Raw genomic sequence first — 27,344 nt, forward strand, 5'->3', positions numbered from 1 at the left:
ATCCGATGATTTAGTGATTTATTAAAGGACTTTCCTTCTTCTCTTTGATTTTCTGTTTTTGTATTGGGTAAAGGAAACTTGCCAGAAATAAATTTATAGGGCAGTGTTCAGGAGTGTACTTTCTTTTCATGTTTCTATAGAGACCATACACAAAGTAGGTGATCCACTTTCACTTATCTAATTTAAAGGAAATTATGATTTATTTCATGTTCTTCTTGCAGGAAAGAGTGTTCTGAATACCAGCCTAAAGTGGAAGAGCCTGAGGCTGAAGGTGCAGTATACTGTTTACACTGAAGGAGCTTGTGTGTGGACAAGAGGTGCTGGCAGCTCAAATGGATCCCATGGAGCTGAGAAATGTCAACATTGAACCTGATGACGAGAGCGTCAGTGGAGAAAGTGCTCAAGATAGCTACACCGGGATGGGTAATTTAGAAAAGGCAGCAATGAGCAGGTATGGGATTAAAAATGACCAGGTTCCATGGTAAAATGACAGGTTTATGGATGTGAAAAACAAGGTTTTTGTCAGGAAGAATTGGACTCATTATCTATTTGCAAGATAACCATGACATTGATGTTCGTTCACACATCAACTCTGATCCTGAAGTTCATTATTATATCATCATTATATGTCAGTCTGATTTAGACTGTGTGTGACTAATTTAGAATTGAGGTTACAGTGTTCTAGTCCCCATTAATATAGAACATTCAAAGTTATATAACCTATCACTTCTTTCACCTTTTGGACTATTTTCCCCTCAGATTTCTCTTCCTTTGACTGCCCCTTCGATGTTGCCGCATCTCCAGAATTCTGTGGGGATTCTTTGGTCACTAAAAGTGACATGTGAGCAAGCTCATTGACAACTCTCACAGTTCCACTCACCGAATGTGTGCCATGTCTTCAGCCTGTTAGACTTCTCACTTCATTTCAGGTCACTCTATCCAACTATCTACCACACGTCTCTACAGGGCGCCTCATGTGTCTGAATTGCCTCATTTATAAAGTCAAACTTGGGATGTCTAATATTGAACTCCTGTATTTCTCTTCAAAATCTCCTCCTCCTCCAGTAATTGCCATCATGGTGAAAATCACCACTGTCTTGTAGCAACTCAGTCAAAAGACCCTGACTGTCAACCTCGAATCGTCCCTTCTCCCAGCCACACATCCAGTGTTTGATTATATCTGATTGGTTCTACCTCTTTAATGTTTCAAATCCACCCTCTTCTCTGTACCCATTCTACTGCCATCTTACTCTAGGACCTCATCATCTGTCACCTATTAGAACAGCCTTTCCTGTCCCTTGGTCTCCCTGTCTTACATTTTGCTCTCCTCCAACTAGCTCTTCACATCCCTGCAAAAGTAATCTTCTACCATTGAGAGTAACTCAGGTTCCATCCCTTGGTAAAGCCTTTCAGTGGCTTCCCATTAGCTATAAGACAAAGATTGGGCCATACCTTGTTTGGCATGTAAGGCCCTTCTTGATTTGTCCCTGATCTGGCTCTCCTGTTCATACCTTGCTCTGCTCCCTTTTTGTAGGAAAGCCTTGTTGAGCCATTTCCAGCGCCCTGTGCCTTCATTCATTCTGCTCCATCAGCCTGGAATGCCCTCTTTTTGTGTCACTCATCCACCTTCCCCTTCCTCCATTGATACCATTCATCCTCCAAGACACAGCTCAAAGTCGGAACTCTGATGAAGCCTTCCCTCGGGTGGAAGTGACCACCCCTCCTTTGTGTGCCCGCTCTCCTCCATCATTCCACCACAACAGGCTACTGGCTTCTGTGGACCCAGCACATAGCATACTGCCTGGAACATAGTAGCTGCACAATAGACATTTGATAAAGGAAATTCATTTCCTTTATCAAATGTCAAAATGGTATCGAACACAATGATGCATGACTTCAGACACTTAGAAGGAAATGTTTGACCAAATCTAGGCCTGAAGTAGAGAATATGACCCTCAAACAAGGACATCTCATTTCATTTCACAACATCCAGGAAAGACCATCAGGAGGAAGCCCTGTTCTCCCTCCACAGACCTGTGCAGTCAGCTTGTGTGCCGATGGACTAGGGAGATGATGGAGATGTAACTCGTGGCATTTTCTAGGTTGAGCAACTCTTGACAAGGCACAGTGTGGCAGAACACAGGGCTTTGGGATTTGCAGAGTGCTTGCCTGAGTTGAGAGAAGATATTTACCTTCTCATGAGCTTCAGTGAAAAATGCAGCACGACCAACTGGCACCTACTTTTCTGAGGATTAATTACATGAATGCCTGAAAGATAGCTGATCCCCAATAAACTTTGGTTCTTTCCCCTTCACTTGTCACCTTTAGTAAATTGACCAATTCTGAGGGCTCTTGTTTCTGAGAAGGAGGCACATAGATATGAACTCAGCAGAGGTGGCTGAGCAGAGGGGGACACCATCCTGAGAACAGTCCTACAGGGTCATTCGATTTGGTCCTCTAAAAGCCACAGCGGAAAGTTGGGAATGCTTCTGTTAAGCTTCATACAATGTGTTCGGGACTGCTTACAGTGACTTAGCTTTTAACTCCTGACTCAGACCCAGTCATCATTTTGCAATTTTATAATCACTTTAAAAAGATGGGTTTTGCTTATGTCTGGTTGGATTGATCCCTTCAATGTAAATTGTTGGGAAATTGAACATAATTCATTTATTTGGAATCATTATACTTATGTTTTCAATACATGCTGGGTTCAGTATCAAAACATTTAAGACATTCAAAACATTTCTCATATAGTTTATCCAGTCTTGTCATGTTTTATGATTATAATTTATCTCATGCCAAAATAAAAACATGAGAATGCCTTGAGAGAGAAAAATCTATTTACTTTCACATTTTAAATCTTAAAATCTACTCATGGACTAAAGGATTCTAAGTTATTGGTTGAGGTAAAGAAATAGAATGTTGGCATTCCAGAGTTTAAATCCAGATGACACTTTTGTTTGCTAACCCTTAGGCCTGTTTTAGGCTCCATTTTATCTTATTTTGTCTGTTTCCAACTATGAACATTATGTCCCAGTCTCCACATAGCAAGTCTATTAACTACAGACTATTAAAATAAAGCACAGAAAGGGAGCAGGGGGTGCAGGGGTTCATGCAGGGATGGAAGAAAGCATTGGCAGGCATTATGCTTCCATGGAGAGAAGAGGAGAATGCCGGGAAATGTTCCTAGTTTGTCCACAGTGAATATCTAGAAAAGCCCATCAAACTTAGTAACTTCATCTGCTGGTTCTACCTACACTTGACATTGTTCTATAGTCTCCCAAAGTAACCTTGTTATCTCTTTCTCTCAAGATATTTTCAGGATTAGCTTGTTATAAAGGATAATTTGTACAGATCTCCTGTGATTACTAGTCAAGCCTTTTGGACACTTGGTTGTACTGGACCCATTTCCTTAGACCCCTGGCATATAACCGCAGGACCTGTACAGAATAGACGTGGGCAGTGTCCAGCCTCTGCCTAAGTAGACCACAGTCACAGTGTTTGCTGATGGCAAAGACAGAAAGCCCTACTTCCTTCCCAGCTCTTCTACCAATTCATGGTTTTCCTTAACGTTTTTCTTAGTTTCTCATTGTCTAAATAGTTCGAGTATATCTTCAGTCATGAAAATCTGTAGACTCACACTCAAAAACAACCAAACACAACACAGAGCTACCACTGAACTACATTCCAGCAAGGGATATGTGAATACACAGGTGGAACCAAGAAAAAGGGAAAACACCAGCTATGGGGTCCTGCCTGGGACTGCAGGGCACCATGGAAGACCCTAGACTTGGAGTTGGGTGGGCGTGGGCACGTTACTTCCCTTTTCTGAGCCAGGGTCACCTCATCTGTAGAGCAGGGGCTTGAAAGTTCCTCTCATAGGGATATTTGAGCATCGGATGAGATGAAAATCACATGCCTAGGCACTTAATATTTATTGAATTAATACAATCATCTGATTATGGTGTGGTAGTAACAGAGAAAACTCAGTCACTGCTCTATACCTTCTCTTTGGGAGGGCTCAAAGTGAAAACAAAATTAGCTGTAATTATTCTTTTTTTTGGCACAATTCTTGTGGGAAGAAGAAATGTGGCTTAAAAAATTATTTTCTTCCTTCATAACTTTTCTCCTTCCCAAAGTATATTCGTGAATGGAGCTCAGTTGTTGGTCTGGAAGGAACACTAGTATGAAGGAACAAAAGAAAGAAAAAAAAGGTTTAAGTGCCTTGTTTTTCCTCCCCGATTCAGTGACTTAGATCACCTGAAACACAAATATAATTCAGAGCATTTACTTAGATGTTTCTCCTTCATTTTCTTTTTTGTATGTGCATCCAGTCAATTTACTAATGAAGATGCTGAAAGTCAGAAATTCCTGACAAATGGATTTTTAGGGGAAAAGAAGCTGGCAGATTATGATGATGAACATGTAAGTGAATCTCTGCTCTTGGGCAGTAAACAGGACTCGAGGGTGCCTGATCTACCTAGGTCTCTGTGGGAAAACAATGTGACTGAAATTTTCCAAGCCTTGATCAGCACATTCTCTGTTTATTCAGGCCCTTACTGGAATAAGGACTTGTTTTTCCTGTTCGCCATATGGCTACATAAATCATTTATGAAATTCATTTGTTTTTTGGAGAAATCATTCTAACCCAAATGTAATCTGCAATCAGACATGCTTTCCCTTCTTTACATTACCCAACTTGTGTTTTCTATTTTTTACCCGAGACCCCTGCTGAAACCAAGCATTCCTTTGAAAATTATATGCTTTTATTGAAATAACAACTTTTATTCACTGTGATTTTATCTCACTCTTCAATTTCGAACTGTAAGCTCCTCCAGTAAAAGATAATGTGAGAATAAGGATAATTTGAAAAGGGTTCATCCTTTGGCAAATATTTGCTTTACATGTGCCCTTTTTTCTTGAAGCATCCTGGAACCACCTCCTTCGGAATGTCTTCATTCAACTTGAGTAATGCCATCATGGGCAGTGGAATCTTGGGCCTGTCCTATGCCATGGCCAACACGGGGATCATACTTTTTATGTAAGTACCTCTGGTTCAAAGCCCACGCACACCTGGTGTTCTTTCAATTAACAATCTCAAGTTTGATCTTTGTGAACAGGAGTGATCTGAGAAAGTATTAGCATATTCTCGGGCTTCTAGATAAAACAGCAACCTGAGGATGGACCAGAGCAGACTAATCATGGTGTTTGTTCAACCAGCTGCCCCTAACCAACTGGTAGAAACTATATGTGCTCAACCACCCAAAGTACTGGAACAGCCCTACCAGTTCAAAGAAAGCATTTTACAAAGTGATTCACCATAAAAAGATCTTTCCCAGAAGCAGATCCGACTGCATCACACTGTAAGGAAAGAAATCCCACCTCAAACCAGGCCTAGAGTCCTGCATGCTCTGGTCCCATCTTGTGCGCCATCCCCTACACCCCCTAGATGCCTGATGCAATGAGCACACTGGCCTTCTCTCCAACCCAGAAGGTGCCATATTCCCCTCTCACCAACGGGCCTTTGCACAAGGTCCTGGAATTCTTTTCCCTTTCTTCTTCATCTAGTTGACTCCTCATAGCACAGCTCACCCTCCCCTGAGTTATGCTTTTGTTGGCCTCCATGCCTGGGACAAACACCTTACTTTACACTCCCCATAATTTTAATATTTTAGTGCAGTTGTCCAATTTATTTGGTTAGTATCTCTCTCCCTTGCTAGACTATAATCTCCAGGGGATTGAGCCCACATCTGTTTTCACTCACCACATGTCTGTATCCCCAAGACCTAGTACAGTGCTTGGCACAGAAATATTTGCAGAGTGGCCAGAGTTTATTCCTAAACCTATGTACTTGGTCAAAGGCTGCCTGACGGTAGCAGGGTCACATAGCCGACCTGGAGGGCGGACACCACATCGTCTGTGACAAACTGCCACAGATGTTTGTGTGCATCACGTACAGCCTGGGATTTTCTAAGACACAGTTGGCAGCAGTGGAATTCTTCACAGGAATAGTCTAATATTAGTCAGGCATCAGCGTGAATGCAGATCGCCATCCCTAATGCAACGCTAGAGCGTTAAATAGCTGTCTAAGAATGTAATGCTTATGTTATAAATATATGCTATTTATGTTTTGAGCACCATTTATGATTAGATAATCACACAGCTATTTGAGGGCTAAGGATCAGGCAGGGCTATAAATATTTATATTGTGTTACTGCTCTGATCTGTTTTGGGTATAATATTTTTTAGCTGAACGGGTTTTTATATCAACGTCACGTTTGAAACAAAGTAGTTTTTTTTCTTATTCTCTAAATCTTAATGGCTTAGAGATGTATTCATACACACAGTTGTATACTTTTGTAATAGGCACTATCTCTAAGACAGACTGCCTTCTCCAATTAGGAAGTTATCATCAATCACTGATGAATAGAAACAAGAGACTCTTCCCCCGATCCTAGGCCTAGAGTCACAAGATCATTTTCAAGGGAGTAGAATATGCCACTTTTAAAACCGAGGGCTTCATTTCAGACCTAAACATTTAACAGATTAAACTGTCCAGAGCAATTACATTGTTGGACATCGTGAGGTATGTTCTGTGTATCCAAGAAGCACAGATTGAATTCGGCTATCCCCCTTAACTCACAGCGAGTGACACAGGATTTCATTGGTTTTACTTTTAGTATTTTCTGCCAAAGAAAGTATGTGTTTAGAATACAGGGAATGCTCATTATTTTTCCAGGAAATAAAATTCTGTAATCTGAATCTCATCTTTAGAAACAGGTAAGTTCACAAGGCATATGGAAACATATATGAATAAGTCATTGATTAGCCAGTTCTGATAAACATATTTTGTGGAAAACAAGAGCACAAGATAGCTAGAGTAGTTATAAAAATTTGTAACTCGTGGCCCAAATATACATTCGCAACACTGACTTCATCAGGAATTACCAAAGAATTAGATCAATTGTGGGGAAAGTGTTTAATGTGTTCTGGTCATGTAAAACAAAGAATAAGGGTTTTATTTTGGTTTTGGTTTTTGCTTTGGATGTCAGGTGAAGTTTAGTATTATTCCTTTATTTGTTATATAGATGCTTTTATCTATGCTCTTATTTTTGCTTTCCAATTCTTGTTTTTGGAGAAACACTGATCACTCTATGCATAAAGAATCCATACATGCCTTGGACATTGTAGAGGGTCCAGAGCCAGAAATGATTCTTTCTGACCCCAACACAAAAAGGCATTTTTCTGCACCCTATCCTTCCCTTTCTCTGTTTGCTCTATTATACAGGCAACGGCCTGACCCTCCGGCTCACACAGTATCTTGTTATCTCATGTGCAGGATCAGTAGTAATGCAGGTTAGACTGCATGCTCTGGCTTCGGTATTTCTAGATTTTACATTAAGGCTTAGCCAGCTTGTCAAATAGTCCTTCAATTATAAATGTTGAGAATAGCACACAAATATGATGGACATATACCCATATGCTGAATAAGTAGATAGAGTATTTGCTAATTTTGCCATACATTTAGCATCTAAGTTATGAACCAAATTCGGCTAGTGGGGAATTTCCGGTGGTATATTTTAGCACATAAAATACAGCAAATTCCAGTTCTGTGACAGCAAAGGGTATGCGTGGAGTTCAGAAAAGAATTTCTCAGCTTCCCAAAAACCCACATGCTTTTGGAAAGTTAATGGTTGAAAGGACCAGTGCGATAATTTATGATAATATCTAATGTGAGGATGTCTTATTTATTATAGAAATTTATTGTCTACTCTCTATTCCCTTCCCAGAATCATGCTGCTTGCTGTAGCAATATTATCACTCTACTCAGTTCACCTTTTATTAAAGACCGCCAAGGAAGGAGGTATGCTACCCCTCAAGTCCAAGATGTTCTATTTTGATTCTTGTTAAAGGGTAGTTCATCCTATTGCTCTCTAACTATAGGAGGATTTTAGTCAATTTCACATTTCATTTTCTTCTGACCCCAATGACATGGCCTCTCAATGTTTTTAGTAATTAGGGTAGCTAAGAGAAGTGAAAGGCAATTGGCTCAGGTTCAAGCCAAATAGGAAAAAGGAGTCTTGATGGATGACAGAAATAACAGTTCTGACTTGCTGCACAGAGCTAAGATGAATGAAGCCATTGCTTCTTGTCTGGAGAACATTTAACATATTTTGTATTGGCTTCTGAGATTGCATCTTTGGGGTTTATAATTTCTGTGTGGTGTTTATGTACACATTTGAGACTCCAGTGTACAATTATGGAAATATTTTAGTCATTAAAACAATCCTTTTAAAAGGTTGTTCTTTTGTTTTTTTGTTTTTACTTCTTATTATAGGGTCTTTAATTTATGAAAAACTAGGGGAAAAGGCATTTGGATGGCCTGGGAAAATTGGAGCTTTTGTTTCCATTACAATGCAGAACATTGGAGGTAAGGGAGTATAATATTCACTACCACTTAAACTTTCTAAAGAATGTTCAATAAATCAGAAAACTCTTACGGCAATGAACAAGCACTTTAAATACAGAAAAACAGCTGCTTTATATTCAGAAATTTTAAAAATAAGGATTCTTAAGTAGATTTGCTGTCCTTTAATGAAAAATAACAATATCTAAGAAAATATTATATAGGATCCCACCAAATGAATTCTAGAAGTAAAATAGAAAATAAAAGCTTTCTTGATTTCAAATGCTATTATGGCTTTCATTTAAATTTTAAAAATTAAATCATTAGTGCTTATTACTGTCTTTGTCAGAACAGTTGATGTTTCATATGTATGACTGAGTTTATTTCATAAAACTGAAAATTAAGTATCTGAAAGGCATAGCCAAATATGGGGGCGGGGGGTGGTTCCTTGAGACAGCCTTCACAGAGCCAGCCCATTGGAGTATGTCCTGAGAAGTTGTGCTAAAGCAAAAATCTGGCTGGGTAGACATTGGGAGCATTATAATAAAACCACCAATTCCTTGGTTCTACAGATTCTTATAATTCCTACTAAATGATAATTTCTAGAATAGAACCTAGGAATGTGTATTTTTAATAGTGTTCCAGGTGATATGTTTGCCCACCAGCTTCACAGGTCCTATGGAGTTTTTGACCCTCAGAAGGCATCCAGACCCCTAATTCCTATGTCCTACTGCCTATGTCTTCTTGCACGGCCTGGAATCTATCATCACACAGCGGTGCCTACTTCCTCACCTCCTCTCCAGTCCCCAAACCTGCTATTCCGTTCTTCTTTCTTTCTCCTCTCAATGAACAATACCAGCAGCCTCCAGTTTCTCGAGCCAAACATGATAGGTGTCATCCTAAACTTCTCCCTCCCTCCTTAATCCTGATCATTCAAATACCTACTCTTGTCCATTCTGTTTCTTACCTGCCTTGAAAAGTTCTCCTCTCCTTCTAGTCTCTCTGTCACAGTTCAGGTGGTCACTGTTTCTGCTCAGACTCTTGCAGTAGCCTTCTAACTGGGCTTCCTGCCTTGAGTCTCTCCTGCTCCTATCTCTGATTTATCCTCCAAATTCACTTTCTCAAATGCAAATCTAGTCTTGCTTCTCACAAGCATAAAATTCTTCAGCATGCCCTCATTACTTTCAGGTTAAAACTTAAACTCCTTGGCTTGTCATGTAAGGATCTCATCTTTCTTCTGCCTACCTTTCTGATACCTTTCCTACTACCTCCATACCTAGCTAGCTAGCTATCTTTTATATGTCCTGTCATACCATAACAAACATACTCAGTTCCCCTACTCTTGGAGTCCCCCAGCACCCCCCCACAAGACACACATTCTTTCTGTTTGCTCCCATGACCCATCGCTTCTCTAGACTAGTAGGTACTAGTCCCTCCGGGTTCCCTTGGCCCTGTTTGTATGTATCTGACATGTTACTGCTTTTAAAAAATATTTTCAAGCCCTTGAGTAGAGAATAGACTTTTGGAGCCTGATGCACCTAAATTTGAGTCTGTTTCTGTCATTGTCTGTGACTTTACTCATCTGAGTCTAATTTTTCCATCTATGAAAATGAGAATTACATTCCAGCTCACAAGGTCATTGTGAGGATGAAGTCAGATAACATATGGCACATAATAAGGGTTCAGTACATCCTTTCCTCCCTAGTTCTCGGATTCAATGTCTCTGGAGCCCTCCTGATTATTTTTTAAATGGGCATTTTTATAATTATAAGACAAATATATGCTAATTGTGAAAAACTAAAACATTACATAAATATATTAATTATAAAGAAATATTTATATAAGCCACCCTTAAAAATAGCTACTCCAAGGTTTTCTTCTATGCAAAATTTAATAAATATATTGTTACTGATAAAATTGGATCATCTTATAATACTGATTTGCAGCTTCCTTTTTTTACTTGACAATATGCCTTGAATGTATTTGCATATTATTCTTTTAAATGGCTTTTGAATTTACCATCGTGCAAATGTACCATAATGGGTTTACTGAATCCCTTATTGATATTGGATTGTTTCTAGTTTTTCACTATGACAAACAATTGCTGCAATAAATAAATTTGCACAGAGATCTTGCAAGGAGGTAACTCTTTTTAAATAAAATCATTGGAGTTATCTAGGATTTCTGGAATGCAGCAATTCTTCTAATAACTTTCATCCAACTATACCTGCTCCTGCTAATGGATGGTTGGTAAGCAGATAAATAAAATCCAGGCATATCTTAATGATTTGTATTTATTTCTTTTCATATTTGTATATATTGAGACTATAGACCTGGGTAGAATTTGGCAGTAACACCAGGATTGTTGCCTACATTTTACTGGTTTGAGGCCACAAGAATATAAGCTCCCCATCCCCCACCGAATAGACTGCTTTACATTTGGTTCAAATTTTCAGCCCTTTCAAGACTTAAACTGTCAGGCATTTCATAGGATCACCTCATAGTTGATCTAATTTACTTGTTTGGATAACTGAAATAACTGGACATACACATATTTAGCCCTAAACCCAACGAGCTGAGAAGCAACAGCACTGTGTTTTGCTCAAAGTGTAACTACCATTATGCTTCTAAATAATGGAGTAAACTATAAAATGGTCTCTCAATCAAGACACACACACATGAAGGAAGTGTGGCTTTAAGGGAGTAAAAATTTCATATACCATTCCTGAAAGTGCTCTCACTTTGGTTACTCTATGTGATTAGTAGTTATATTAGCCTAAGGGAAATCACTTGTATTTCTGTATTTAGCAACTCCACATTTAGAAAGTTTAATTTTCTCAATCCCCTGAAAAATTAACATTTACCACAGATGTTTCAACATTAGCAGAATAATGTTGACATTACCCAGACAGGTCTGGATCATTCTAAATTTTCGAAGACCAAACACATTAACAGTGGTGACATCACTGAAAGTCAGCAATTAATAGCTCTAAAATTGAATGGTACCTCACTGAGCCAGTTAATCAGAAATATCTCCTCTGTTTGCGCTCTGTAAGATTTAGCGTTAGCCAAGGTCTTTGTAAAGATTAACCAAATAATATTTACAGAAGACACATCAGGTATCGTAAAAATCATTTCACTTCACAATAGAGAAGAAACACTGGCCTGAAGTCAGGGATCTTATATTTTGGATGTGGTCTGTTGTTTTCAATCTGCGAGATCCTGGACATGTCAAGAAAGCTTTCAAACATATCTATCCTCAGCTGTGGAATGAAAATAACCTATACCTTGCTGTTTTACATGGCTTTTTAGCGGATCGAATGGAGTAATCTGCAAGACTAAAACAATGTAGGGAATCATTATCACCATTATTACTTTTGTTGGAGGTTAAAAAAATCCTTTGAAACTATTAATAGTACAATTTGCAACTTAGATATCTGCTTTCACATGTCTGTGAGCAAAAATTCACCAGAAAAATGTAGCACACACTTACACATTGCAAAGCAAAACTTGTCAGTCTTATTTTTAATTTAACTTAATAAAATGAATTTTATTTTTAACTTCCTGGACCCTGTGTCAAATTAGCATTATATTTCACGGCATGGATGGACTTGAGAAAGAGAAGTTGCATCAATCCCTACAACTTTAGGCAACATTATACGTTATGAATATGTATACATACACGTTTTTCCAGGGAGAGGGTTTATAGATTACATCAACAGATTTTTCAGAAGAGTACATGATAACATATCACTTATCACATATCATATCACTTACGTAAATGCTCAAGAACTTTTGCCATGTTGTATAATTTATTATTTGGCCAAAGGGAGACTGGGATATAGAGAAAACAAATTCACTGACCAAGGTGGGAGAAGCTATCATCTCTTACATTCTTTTATCAACCCAGCCAGCCTCTAGTTGCGACGATCCATGCTCTGAGGCGTTGGGTGCCCCTTGGGGAGGTTACAGAGGACAACACCAGTGCCCACCTGGGGAACTGCCCTCTCTCCTTTTGTGGCCAGACCCCTGCCCAAGTGATGGACACTAAAACAGGCACTCCGTACAGGCCATGATGACTTATAACGAATTAGTGGGAAACTTTGAAAGAGCAACATCACTGAAAACCTCAGAGCTGGATTAAAAACAGAATCAGCATTGATACTGTTAGCAAAGGTCCGTGTGCAAGAGCCAGAGGGCCAAATATCTATTTTTGAAAAGAACTTGGAAGCCGTACAAAACACACTGGGTGGCTTTTCTTTCCATTTGGGGGATTAGATGCTCATCTTACCAGAAGACTGAATGTCCCAAATGCCGGGACTTCTCACAACTTGCCTGTGACTTTAGTGCTATGTACACCACTAAGCTGTCACGTTTTCCATTTTAGCAATGTCCAGCTACCTCTTTATCATTAAATATGAACTACCTGAAGTAATCAGAGCATTCATGGGACTTGAAGAAAATACTGGGTATGTCTTATGTTCTCTCTGCAACATCCGTTGACTCATTCTAATTGGTCTTTTCTGATCCTGATTTTTTCTTTCTTCCTTTTTTTTTTTTTTTTTGAGCAAGAGAGTGGGGTGGGGAGAGACAGAAGGAGAGAGAATCTTAAGCAGACTCTATGGCCAGCATGGAGCCCAATGCAGGGTTCGATCTCACAACGCTGAGATCATGAATCAAGTGTTGCACATTTAACCAACTGAGCCACCCAGGCGCATCCTAATATTCTTGCCGCTCTTTCTCTTTCAGAGAATGGTACCTCAATGGCAACTACCTCGTCATATTTGTGTCTCTTGGAATCATTCTTCCACTTTCTCTTCTTAAAAATTTAGGTAAAGTCATTTTTAATTTTTATTTTCATATTCTAATAGGTGGGCCAATTGTAGATACCATATTCACCTTCCAGAATTTCTCTGCTAACTTTTAGGTTACCTTGGTTATACCAGTGGATTTTCTCTTACCTGCATGGTGTTTTTTGTCAGTGTGGTAAGTGATTTATTGACATGATCCCTGTAGGTTGGTGAGCATGAGACATTAGTCCCTGAATTAGTGTCCTCATTTTTGTTCAAGCACTTCACTAGCATGAAATATTTCTTGCATCACAAACCATTTTCTTGTATTCTAATTTGGAATGAGGAAAGGACAGTCATGAGTTTAAAAATAGTTGAGTTAGAATGTCAAGGCCATGGCTAATACTATGTTCAAAGCACACAGGATGTATATTTGGACAAAAGGAATCCTTCAAGCAGTGATATGACAATGACCTTCCATTTAGAAAGGTGGAGGAAGAAGTGAAGAGTCCCAGAAGAGAAATGAGTAGGCTATAGAATTATCCACATCTACATCAATCTGTCATTTTCTCCTGTATGTTCCACCCATGAGACGAGGGCGACCCCAGTGGAATTAAAAAAGAAATTCTTCTCCCCACTGCCCCCACTCCCCACCAAAAGGGAGAGATTTTTTTTTTGTAATATCATGGATGCCAAAATGTATATGCATTTCCCTAAAAAGTCAAAGGAGAATTTTTTATATTTATTTATATTAGTTTGAAGAACTAAAAGATATGAAGTGTAGCAAGGCAATGATCACCTTTCTCACAGAAGAATACGAATGATGCTTAGGATGGATTCATGCAAAATACTGTCCTGTTGACTCTCAGGGGCAACCATCGTTCCTACTGTTTCCTTAGAGCAGAGGCTAGAGGGAGTCTCCGTTGTCCATTAGCCTAGAAGGAATCCTCGGCAGACGCTCCTCACCTCTACCCCATAAGCCACATATATGGATTTTTGTTTCATTGTTTTCCTCAAAAGGCTGATTTTTTTTTTTTTTTTTTTATGGCTGGGCCTAGGTGATTTACAAGAAATTCCAAATACCCTGCCCTCTGCCTGTTCTGGATCACAGTGTTGGAAATCTGACATTCAACAATACACTTCCAGTGCACATGGTAATGCTGCCTAACAACTCTGAGAGTAGTGGGGTGAACTTCATGATGGATTACGCCCACCAGAATCCTGCAGGGCTAGATGAGAACCAGGCCAAGGGCTCTCTTCATGGCAGTGGAGTAGAGTACGAAGCACACAGTGATGACAAGTGTCAACCCAAATACTTTGTATTCAACTCCCGGGTAAGTGATGAGCCTAATACTACAGCCGAATCTCTATTTTATAAATGGAGATGGTTTGGGGTCGTCGTCTGTTTGGGAATGCTACACCGGCGTTGTTATCTTTGTTTTTCAGACGGCCTACGCGATTCCTATCCTAGCATTTGCTTTTGTGTGCCATCCAGAGGTCCTTCCCATCTACAGTGAACTTAAAGAGTAAGGCAGCCTTCATGTTAGCATTCTAATTTGTTTTGAAAATGTGCTTCATATGTTCAAAGGTGCTTTATATGGAAACATGATTAATGGCTTTTTCTCCAGAGAAAGTTTGTGGTACATTCCACTCATCAGGGATGTACTTTAACCAAAAAAGGTGTGAATCAGCCCCCTCACTGCACTACCTTATTTGCTTCCTTCCCTCCTGTTTCTCCATCCTATGATCCACAAGAGGGGCTTAGGGCAGGGGGAGGAGGAGCCAATGGCTAGAAGAATTTTGGCAGGCATGAGGAATTTGAATTTGAATTTTGCTGGGAATGTCATCACCTCAACTGGAAATGACCATAGCCATGAAGACCAAAAATTATGGTTAAATTACGCTAAGCCATTGAGTTCATTTGTGATCAGTCCCTAACCCTTGTCTAGAAGACATTCACCATGAGGATGTGCCAAACCTGGCCTTCATTGTCTTATGTGTACAGTGGAGACACTGGCTAACCAATATTGTTTCTTGTAGCTAAAATTCTATGGTTCAATTATTTTGATGTCTTTGGTTTACTTGGAAAATCACATGTAGCAGTTACCCTACACTTGACTTTAGCCAAAGATTGAGAAGTGATAGCAGTCACTTCGGAGGCCTGACAATTGACCTTAAGCAGCTGGGTGCTCTCCAGAATGGTTTTCAGAAGCTGTCCAGGCTTCCTGGTAGTCTGGACTCATGAAAGTTGTGCTTTGCTGATTCTAGTAGGTTTGTGTCCTCATTAAACCCCTCTCACTGTGAAATATGAACGCTTTCCACATTAGGAGCCAGTTTGATCTCTATGTTAATTATATTCTTGAATACTCAGTAGACAAGTATATTTATCAACACAAAATAAATTAGTCTTCTAGGAAAACGGTTGTCCCTAAGACTGAAGGAGTAGTGCTTAAGAAAAATGGAAACAGGGGCACCTGGGTGGCTCAGTCAGTTAAGTATCTGACTCTTGATTTCAGCTCAGGTCATGATCTCAGGGTCGTGAGATGGAGCCCCACATCGGGCTCTGCCCTCAGCGGGGAGTCTGCTGGAGATTCTCTCTCTCCCTCTCCCCCTCCCCTGCTCGTGTTTTCTCTTTCTCTCTCTCATTCTCTCTCTCTCTCAAATAAATACATCTTAAAAAAAAAGAGAGAAGAGAAAAATGGAAACAAATCCTTCATGGCTCTCAAAGACAAATCTAAATAAGCTATGTTTCTTTTTTTTTTCTTTTTTTTTAAAGATTTTATTTATTTATTTGAGACAGAGAGAATGAGAGAGAGAGAGAGCACATGAGAGGGGTGAGGGTCAGAGGGAGAAGCAGGCTCCCTGCTGAGCAGGGAGCCCGATGCGGGACTCGATCCCGGGACTCCAGGATCATGACCTGAGCCGAAAGCAGTCGCTTAACCAACTGAGCCACCCAGGCGCCCAATAAGCTATGTTTCTGCACTAGAAATGTGGTTTTATAAAAGCAAACACAGGCATACATTCTTTCACTATTTTTTAAAAATTTTAATGATAAAAAGTGGTACTTTCACAAGTTAAAAAAAAAAAAAAACCCACAAAGCTTGGTGTTTTCTTTTCAGTCGGTCCCGGAGGAAGATGCAAACAGTGTCAAATATTTCCATCACGGGGATGCTCGTCATGTACCTGCTTGCTGCCCTCTTTGGTTACCTAACCTTCTATGGTAGGTCACTCTGTCAAAGTCATTCTCTTTGTGCAAATCCTAGTTGGACTGATCATTAACCTGGTTGGGTATAATTCTTTTAATTGCCCTCTCTAAGCAGCATGATCTCTAGTACACATAATCAATTAACATGCTATGTTAGCCTTGTCACTTGACCTAAGAAAATGGGACCTGAACCAGCCTGGCCAACAAGTTACAACCATTTGTGAATTCACACATATTTTATGAAAACCAGCCCTCTCATTTAAGTTATTTTCCCTAAGGGGTAGATTAGATTTCTTTGGCTTGACTCCCTAGGCCATCTCAAGCTAGAAGCAATGACCGTGAGTCCAATTGTATATTGTAAAGCTCTTTTGGTAGAATAACTAACTACCAAACAAGTGGTAGAAAAAGTACAAAGTCCTAGAGTTGGAATCTGCTTTTTGTTTACCAGGCAAGTGGAATCTGGGGGCTTGGAGCATTAGGCAAGTTTTTTGCCTCATCCCATTCTATTCTGTTATAGTGAATGGTTTCCTGAGAAAAGAAGACATGACAGAATTCCCTCCAATCTGGGAATGTACTACCAAAAACAAAGAAAAGCAATTATGGACACATTAGATTATGCCTAAAACAATTTGCCTATGGCATCTTAATGGACACAAAAGAAGTAGGATTGTTACAGCCCTATAGACATATTTCAGGGATTCTAACATTGACCTGTTGTCACAAATCAATGTTAGCAATGTAAATCTATCTTTTATATAAACCTCTTTAACTTTTTCGTTTAGTTTTCTTTTTCCCGATTCAGTAAGTTAAATTGATTCAAGACAAATTGTGGAGGAAAAGACCAGGGAGGAGGCACCATTTACTTGGTTTTTTTTTTTCCATTTGACTAATATTTGGCTATTAACCAAGCACTTACTTTAGATTGGGCATGAACTCTTTGTTGGATTGTGAATTAATAAAAATCAGATCAAAACTATGGAAGGTATTTTTACCACCCGCACCGCCCCCCGTCTGGTTTGGAGGGGAGTAAGGAGAAAAAAAAAAAAAAGTCAAACTACATCGGATTCTATAAGCATCTCCATGTCATTTGTGTCTGGAATTCTGAATGAATACGTTTTCTAGGTGGGTGGCATCTTAATCTTAGATCAATATCCATTAAGAGACCCTGTAAAAATCATGCTAATTCATCCTTGCATGTCCTTATACTGACCCTAATGAGTCTCTTAAGACAAGCGAAAGCTTGAAATATCCCCAAAAGTCTGTATCAGTGTCATAATGAAGTCATAATTGTTGAACTTGAAAAAAAATGTTAGAGTTCATTTGTCCCAAGGTTTCCGATACTAGGTTCAGAGAAGCTGCATCAAAGCTAACTGGAAAGGTGGGAGTGGAGGGGGGTTGGCAGGATGTGAGGGACAGGCTGGTGGGGCTTGACTCTTTCATCCCCTTCAACAGAGCACCTCAGCCTGTCACCTCTTTTGCAAGGCTTCCCGTACAGCAGAGACAGACTTATCATGAAGTAAATGAGCTAGAGAGGCACCTGCATAATTTGATTCTAGCTTCTGCAACTTTATGAGCTTCAGGGTTTCCTTGTTCATTTGAAGAAAAGTCACACAACTAATAAGCTCAGAGACAGGATTAAAACAGAGGTGTCTAGATTCCCACACCTGGGGGTTTTTGTTTGTTTTTTTCCCCATTGAACTGTGTTCCCTTTGTAAAATGTTACTGTTGGTATGGACTTGACAGCACCAAGTGAACCCATTCTCTTCTTCGTCTTTGTAGGAGAAGTTGAAGATGAACTACTACACGCTTACAGCAAAGTCTACACATTCGACACCCCTCTCCTCATGGTACGCCTGGCGGTCCTTGTGGCTGTGACGTTAACGGTACCCATTGTCCTGTTCCCAGTAAGTACATGACATTTTGATGGAAGAATCCTGCTTAACCTTGGCTAGTACATATGTTCCCATTTGATGTGGCTTTCATTGTGATGTGAGTTTGCAATTGCAATGCCTGAAGACATTTTTATATAGCACTTTGAAGCCATTTAAAATGGACAATTTAATATGTAAGCTATAACAAATATTTTTAGATGTTAAACACTTTTAAAATATAGGAGGAAAAAAAATCACCAACTGTATTTCTATATTTATTTTCCAGGTTTATTGAAGATTTATTGTTAGGCTCAAATTCAAAAAGCAGATCCTGAGTTTCTATCTTGTGGGTTAGTAGAAATGAGTAGGAGTTCGTAGAACTTCTGAAACTTGAAAGCCAAAACCACATTACTTTGCAGTTCATTGAGTTTTCACCAGTTCTGAAGGTATTTAATTCCCTCCCACCCCCAGTGTGTTGTGCTTCAGTAACATTCAAAAGTCGCCTTCATCTGACTCCTTGAAGACCAATGAGAAGGGGAATCCTCTTAAGTAAATTACATGCTAAAACTAAATTTCTTGAAAAATAGTTATATTACCCATCATATATCTCTTCTACAATCCCCCAAACTGATACACATCCTCTGCCAGACTCCTACTGGGATCCCCCCTTCTTGGCATTTGCCTTTGGCGTCACTCGTTCTGAGATCACAGGGCAGGGCTGGTTGAAGAGATTTGGGCTGCGTGAGTTAAAACCACCACCTATGGATAAACACAAGTCTGCATTCTCCTGCCAACTGTTCTCCTTTCATACATACTGAATTTACTCATTCATTTTAGGGGGAAAAATAAGCAACCTAGTAACCAGCGCCATCCTGTACAGAATGTTCCATACGGGGCCCAGCATACGAGGACTACTCCTATAATGACACTGTGGTCACTTTAAATGCAGCTTGTGTGCTGAAATATTTTTTGACACATTCCTTTTTCATGAGTGCATGAAATCAGATCCTTATTACCAGGAGGGCCAATATTTTACTCTTAAATAATATCTTGCCTCTCATGTGTCTGAAAGTATTTCAAACGACATGCACACAGCTTAAGCCTAAAATCAGCTCCATCGTGGGTACAAGGCAGAAGACAGCTGTAGACAGAATGTGTACCATAGGGTAAGATTTCCAAGCAAACACTGTCTGTGAAGAAAGAATGTTGAAGCCCTTCTTTTTGTGTGTAAAGATATCACCAACTAATTTTTGGCACACAGTAGGCACTCCCATCATTATTGAATCAAAGTAATGTACAAAAGAAATCTGTTATGTGCTTCTGTATTGTTTTCTTCATAAGCCCCAAATATAGTGCTTTCCTGTTGTGGTCTTGGGAGATTAATGGACTTGGCCGTGGTCATGAAGCTAGTCAGTCACAGTTGACTAATGCAGTGCTCCTAGCAGGACCCTGATGGCTGGTGTCAAGATAATGGGAAGTGGAAGTCAGCCTTTCATCTACTGATGGTCATTTCACCTCAACATTTGAAATCTAGATCTCCCCATAGAAGCTCTTTCTCTCATGACAGATAAGGCACTGGTAGAAGTCAGACCATCAAGAATAGTAGTAGGTAGGAAACCTCTCCATGAGATGAACCTTAGAATCAAGACTGACTAGGAGAACTAAATTTCAGAAAAATAACTGTTCTCCTTAAGTAAGAATTTTCACCCAACATTGACATTTATGAAACATTTTGCACCTCATTCTGTCTCTGACCTTACACTGTTACATTGAGATCATCTGTGTAAGTGCCCACCTTCTCCCCTGGGTCAAAAGTCCTGGAGGTTAGGGATGTGCTCAGTGACTGGCTCAGGAGCTCAGCAGTGGTTGCTAAGAAAGACGGTCTCCAGAGGAATCTTGCCTTTTCTGGAGATGTATAAACTGCCTTTTCTAACAAAAGCAGAGGCTGTTCCCCTTGCTCACATTTGCCATGAACTTCAGTTTGGGTGAGGATCTGGGCTAAATGAACCAAGCCTCCATGGGTCTGATGGAGGGCAAAAAAAGCCTCCTTGTCCCAGTCAAACCCACAAGGCTACGTTCAGACACTTTTCCCCTAAAGCGTGAGAAGTTGGTGGTGTGTTTGTTCCTTACGACTTACAGCCACGACTTTCAACGTGGCAAACACTGAGTCATGCATGCCAGGGTTCTCCTGAGGGTTTCTTTTATTAAGAAACTCTTGACCAATAAGAAATTTATTTACTTTGCTTTGATATCCCCACATACAAATAATAAAAACAAACAAAACCTCATCTATTAGGATTAAAACCTCTCAATTTTAGGTATAAATTTATATTCTACTTCTTTCAACAAATGATAAGTGGGCTCTTTTTCTTAGGAACCCAAGAAGAGACAAAGGTGTTGCTGTTGTTGGGTGGTTGGATGGATTTTCCTTTGATTATTCCATTTATTATCTTTATTTTCTCCAGTTAGGTCAGTTTTTTCCTTCTTAATGAAAGACACACATTGAGTGCAAAAATGATTATCGAGCAAATGAATAAATGAAGTGAACTGCTTTTTCACTAGTGTCCCAACATTTCTGTTTCTAGTTTTGCGGTGGTGATGGTATGGCAAGGTTGTCCATTATGGGACTGCACTTCCTTCCCAGAGACTGTGAACACCATTTTCAGCTTGTACTTCTCTTTATGCAGTAAAGTTCACACATCACCATGAAAAACAGAAAACCAGATAATCCTAATGAGTTTATTAAGAACACAGACTCACATTCCGTTTGCCATACCTTAAAAAAAAAAAAATCATATCTCAGATTCTCTAGCTATTTATATTTTACAATAGTGAAATCATTCTTTTCATTGATGCTGCCTTCAGATCCCCCATTAGATATAGGCATAGAAATATTGCAAATATTGCCATGAACTGGAATAGAGTAGTGATCCACAGATATTTCCAACACACTTGTCCTAAGCAATGTTACAAAGTGAAACTGTGATTCACTTCTAAACCGTAGGATTGATTTTTTTTTTTAAGAGTTCAGACCTAACGAAGGTTCCCACTTTCTACTCTGCCTCACATTGGGTCCCCAGATTCGAACATAGCACCCCCTCACAGACTCCTATTCCGAATACACTCTCTGGAAATAGCAGATGTTTTTTTCTAGAGCTGCCAAGGACCTTTCTGGAATCATTCTGGGTCAGAGGCCATGGCCGTTGCTATGGACATTCCCCCCCCGCCCCATGGCATCTGACCCACATTTCCAGGTTCTTATCAGTTTGTGTCAGTAGAGAAAAGGCGCTTAGATAAGTGGAACAGCAGGCAGTGCATTGTGGGAAACAGGCCAGACTTGCCTCGCTCCTGACATAGGTAAACAGAGCTGCGGAGGACCTATTGATCCAGGCTCACCTCTCAAGGCAGCATTTTAACATAGAATGACCAGCAGGTTTTCTTCTATTCTGTTCCACCACCACCTCCCACCAGCCACAGCCTGCTGTCTCCCAGTTTGCCCTCTTACTAGGAATGCACTGGCAGCTCCAAATGCCTTCAGTTCTGTTGGGGATTTTGTTCTTCTTTCTTTGCCGTGAGGAGCCAGCTTTCTCCATTTGTTCTGACCATGATTCCTGTAAACCTTCTGTACTCTTCCATCATCAGGCCCTAGTCTTTCCAGGAGCGATGAGACCATAGGAAACTGCATTCACATTCAGGGACCCTGTACATATAGGTTTACCTCTAACTCAGCCCCTTGAATATACAATATTATTTTAACAAAAGACAAAAAAAAAAAAAAAAAAAAACATACATATGACCTCTGCCTGAAAATAACCTGCATGCTACTTGTTCATTCTATACATTTAGCACTTTCAGACAAATCCTTCAGCCATGTGGATGTACTGTAGAAAGCTCATTTTTAAGCCTAATGAGACCAGTTTGGACAAGATTGATTAAGCACGAATTGTGGATCATAATGTAGAATTTATGGGCAGCCGAGGAAAATGTTCTCAAACCATTTGCTTTCTTCAGCCTACTTTTCAGAGCGAGTTTCATAATTTTAACTAATCCAATTTTTAAAATCCTTTACAAAATCACTCTTAAACCATTTCCAGAGACTATCTGGCTTGCCATTCTGGAAATGAAATTGCTTTTGAAACCTAAACAGATGGCTTTAATTTTTGGTGCAGTGGTATGAAAGGAATGTCGCATTAGACACTACAAGTTTTTGTCATGCATACATGTGTTTCTAAATGCATTTTACATTTTCTGTCTCAAATGAGTTCCCATCTCTCCACCAGTAAGAGACTTCGGAAGTAAAATTTTCAGAAGAAAAATCAACCCCAGCATTTCTAAAAATGGGAAATCCTAGCTTAATTGAAGTGTTCACTTAGTGGAATTAGCCTACTGGCTTTTCAATAAGTCAAAAAATGTCCTCTAAAAGATTCCAAAGATAAGAGTATTTTCTACTTTGTCAAGCTGTTCAAGCAGGCAGGGCATTCCCTCTGCCCACAAGGATCTTTTTATCCGGTTACAGCACAGTAACTTGAAAGGCTGCTACAAATGGAGCCTCTCTTGACCCTTCACCTACTTATTGTAGCTGCCCAAATAGGGCTGATGTCTGTCAAGGCTCCTGAAGGGAGGGCAGGGATTTGTCTGTTCAATTTAATTCAACATTTATTTAGTGCCTGCTGTGTGCAAGACACCAAACTAGAAACTTTGAAGAATGTTAAAATTATTAGGTCCTATTCTTTGACTTTTGTGCATTTATAATCTATAATTAGGAAGGGGGGAAAAAAAGGAGCAAATACAAAGAGTATCATATTTTTAAAACATTATGTGGCAAAAATGCTAAATACAATACTAAATTAAAAAAAAAAAAACCCAGATTTCTAAAAATTCTGTTCACAAGCAGTATATAAATTAATTCAGTGCTTGCCCTTAATATGTAATCCAGTCTAAAGACACATGTTTAGAAATCAACAAGGGCTTTACCATGTCCCTAAATTCTATGCCTTACCTGTTATTTTATCTCTTTCTGAGACCTTTGAGAAAAAAATCTGAAAGCTGAGAAAGTGAGCACAAGGAAAATACTCTTTCAAACATATGTCAGCATCAAGGTTGCACAATAATATCAATGTACTTAATAATCGACCTGCATGCTTAAAAATGGGTAAGATGGTAAATATTATGTATATTTTACCACAATAATGAAATCTTGAAAGGTAAATAAGCATCGAGATCTTTTTTGGGAGAAAAAGGAAAAATGCAGAAGATGCTTTAGAGGGATGAGAATATTTGAAATTGCAGATAAAAATCAACTTTGAACTTTGTTGTTGCAGATTCGTACATCAGTGACCACACTCTTATTTCCCAAAAGACCCTTCAGTTGGATAAGACATTTCTTGATTGCAGCCATACTTCTTGCACTGAATAATGTTTTGGTCATCCTTGTGCCAACTATAAAATACATCTTTGGATTCATAGGTAAGTTTGAGAAAAGCTTTTATTTAGTCAGCTTGGGCTGATACCTAAAGGGCAGACAGGGAGCTGGTGGATGGGAGGTCAAGGATCCCTCGTCCATCTTAGGCTCATGGGATTCCTATTAGCCCAGCTGGGCTCCAGCTTGTCACCTCCCCTCCCTCACAGGTGACTCTGGAATTATTCATAGGATCAGGAAAAAAAAAAAAACAAAAAACCTTAGAGGCCATCTAAGCCAGCTGCCTTTTCTGACAGATAGGAAATTGAGCCCCATAGAAGTCAAGTCATATACAGCTTCTCCACCCACCCCCATCCAAAAGTCGAGCATTCCTATGAAATCTTTTGTAAGCATAAAAGGCGTAAAGCAAGAAGGAATTACCATTCGTTTATATGGGAAAATTTTTGAGCATCCCAGACACAAAAAATAACCTCCTTGGGCTTTTCTGATACCTTAGGATACATATTGGTAACAAATGCAGAAAGTAAATTGAGATAAAACCAAAAAAACAAAACAAAACAACAACAACAACAAAAAACACAGATATTCAGACATAGTTCAAAAGCTATGAGAGCTTAATGCCAAGATGGAGTGTAGCTCCCAGGGAGAGAACTTGGTGACACCACTCCCGCTGCTCAGGGTGCGCTGCCTCTATTCACATTCACTGCAGAACAAAGTCTGAAGGCTCTTTTCACTTTTTTGCCTTTTTTTCTGAAAGGCAAAAATCCTCTTCAGATTTCTTTCAGTTAGTGAAAATGGGTACTAATGTAGGTCTTTCCTAAAAGCGAAGTGGCATAACATGAACTTTCAAAATTGGGGAATACCTGTGACTTGGAGTAGATCCAGGGTTTGGATTTAGGTCTTAAAGCTGCATCAAACAGTAAGGAAGACAGATTTTTATCTACAGGATGCTCTCTCAGCTCTGTCAGCATCAGCTGAGCATTGACGGTGGTCTTTGGAGGTGGAGGAGGTTGGTCTTATAAAGCGTATTCTCTTTTAACTGTGTAGCCTGTTAATTCAGTTTTCATCTCCTGATTGGAGGGACTACTCAAATTTTAAATACAATATAAAATTTTTTTAAAAATTAGGTGTGAGCCACTTGAAAAGCTAGAAGTGGATAGGAAGGGTATGTGATGTGCTCAGTTTCCTTAGTAGGTGTTTATATTATCAATTTCCTTTGAATTTTTAACAGGCGGCCTTTTATTGTTAATTGTAAGTTATGTGCACTTAGGATGCAACCATGACTTTAGGTATATTTTAAATTTTCTTGATAAACAGATATTTGAATAAGCAACCAAGACGAGTTGACCGTACTTTTAGTGCTAACATTAGGGTAATGTTAGATTTGGTTTCTTTAAAGTGCGTGACCTTGGGTCTCTGCCTTGCTGAGTAAGACATTGACCTGTCCTTTGCTTCTCTCCTCAGGGGCTTCTTCAGCCACTATGCTGATCTTCATTCTTCCAGCAGTGTTTTATCTTAAACTTGTCAAGAAAGAACCACTTAGGTCACCACAAAAGGTTGGGGTAAGTAAGGCTTGCAATTTCTGCCATTTTAAGTTGCTCTTCGACTACTTAGAGTAAAACAGAAAATACACGATTCAAAAAAATTGGTGAAGGAGAACCAAAAATCAGAGATGGGCTGGAACTCTAGTGGAGAGAAAGCGGGGTGGATTTCTGGTACTGAGATGATTCCAGGAGTTCTTCCTTTCTTATTATCAAGTATCTTGTGTTGAGTCCTTCCTACCTGTCAAACACTAATGGAGTTTTCCTGCAGGCATACATGTCTACCAGTTTCCACTACCAAGACTGCAGCACTATCTACAGGAAATTATGTGGGAAGGAATTGGGCTCCCTGGCAGTGTTATGAGATAATTTAAACATCTTTAGTCATATCTGTTAGGTTTGTAAGGCCAAAAGATATTGCTTTGTTTCCCCCTCCATAGTACCTTGGTATAGACAGAGATCCAGAACAGAACCATTCCTTTTCCAGTTACTCTCTTTAGATATAAAATATAATATAGAAAATATAATCTTATTAAACTAGAGCATGTTTCTTTTCCAAAATGATACTATAGAAACATATGCCAGAAATAATTGCTTTCCCAATAATTAAATATTATCAATGACTATTTAATAAAGTCTTCCATTTAAGACTGAAAAACAATGCCCCTTAGTGAGTTACACTGAAATTTGCCTGAGAGTCCTTCACTGTTCAGGACTGTTCAGGGACTTCACGACAGTTTGGTATCAAAAATTCCTCCCGGGACGCCTGGGTGGCTCAGTCGGTTAAGCGTCTGCCTTCGGCTCAGGTCATGATCCCAGGGTCCTGGGATCGAGTCCCGCATCGGGCTCCCTGCTCCGCGGGGAGCCTGCTTCTCCCTCTGCCTCTGTCTCTCTCTCTGTCTCTCATGAATAAATAAATAAAATCTTAAAAAAAAAAAAAAAATTCCTCCCATCGTCTCACCCCTGAATACCTACCCTCTTTAGTCCATCTTGCTTGGACTTTTAAGCAGTGTGACCTTGGCAGATTACTTGTCCTGTTTGTGACCTGTTCTCAGTTTGACCAGATGTAAAAATGAGTAAAAGTGTCTCCTACGTCCTTTCTAGTGGAAAAAAAAAAAATGGAGGTTGATCTGAGTGGTAATATATATATATAAGGCCTCTTCTAGTGGTGTGTGTGTGTGTGTGTACACACGTTGCCTTTTTTTTTTTTAAGGAATGTACGATATAGATGAGGCTTTTGTTTTCATTTTATAAAATTTAATCCTATCATATACACTATGATATGCCCTTCTAGGGCTTGCCTTTTTTCACCTAAAAGATTGTGAGCACACCCAATGTCATTAAATCTTTTTCTGTCACTTGATTTTTAATGATTACAGGGTATTCTATCATTTCAATGTACCAAATCAACCGTTTCTTTATTTTGAGGATTTGGGTTAAATCACTCCACTGGATTCACCCTCTTCTCCCAACTCGGGTTCTAAATTCACTGAACTGCTAGGCACGGACATCTGAGCTATAAGAATAATACAATTCAATATGTCAATCAGATTGCTACCTTAGGTAAACAACTGACAAGAGCAAACTGTGCGAAATATGGTTTCTGTGTGCCCTAACAAGTTCTCTCTGATTGACAGGCTTTAATTTTCCTTGTGGTTGGAATCATCTTCATGATTGGAAGCATGGCACTCATTATAATTGACTGGATTTACAATCCCCCAAATTCCAAGCATCACTAACCCAAGGAAAAATACTTTTTCTATTGGAAATGGTTGCAAATTATGCTGCAAAAGACATTTGAGTTCTATTGATTGGAATGTTATTCATAGGAAATAACAGGAGGATTCCAAAGATGTTTATAGTAACATCACCAGGCACCTATGGAAGAGAAAAAGCATCATTTGTGTCAAGAACGGCTGTTTATATGTTTAAAACCTGCGGTGCGCATTGCTACCCATGTTTTCCCAGAGCAGTATAAGAGGATGTATTTTTGCTATTGTGCAAACAGAATAAGGGTAGCTGCAGGTAATGGTCATCAGATAATACCCTTCCCCCTTCCCCCCAAATTACAAAATACTTGTATTCTTGGAACATCAAACAAAAATGCCCTG

At 39.4% G+C, this 27,344-nt stretch overlaps 1 protein-coding gene across 1 annotated transcript; it reads left to right on the plus strand.

Moving 5' to 3' along the window:
• The first annotated feature begins 229 nt into the window (after positions 1-229).
• SLC38A4 (solute carrier family 38 member 4) lies at positions 230-26,972 on the plus strand. Its single transcript, XM_021704814.1, has 15 exons — positions 230-451; positions 4,335-4,425; positions 4,926-5,041; positions 7,791-7,864; positions 8,339-8,431; positions 12,795-12,876; positions 13,157-13,239; positions 13,335-13,393; positions 14,256-14,531; positions 14,644-14,723; positions 16,317-16,417; positions 18,182-18,306; positions 23,595-23,739; positions 25,157-25,254; positions 26,871-26,972. The coding sequence occupies exons 1-15, from the start codon at positions 333-335 to the stop codon at positions 26,970-26,972; spliced, it is 1,644 nt and encodes a 547-aa protein (XP_021560489.1). The 5' UTR covers positions 230-332.
• The last annotated feature ends 372 nt before the right edge of the window (positions 26,973-27,344 follow it).

Source organism: Neomonachus schauinslandi, chromosome 5 (assembly GCF_002201575.2).
Source record: "Neomonachus schauinslandi chromosome 5, ASM220157v2, whole genome shotgun sequence".
NCBI lineage: Eukaryota > Metazoa > Chordata > Mammalia > Carnivora > Phocidae > Neomonachus > Neomonachus schauinslandi.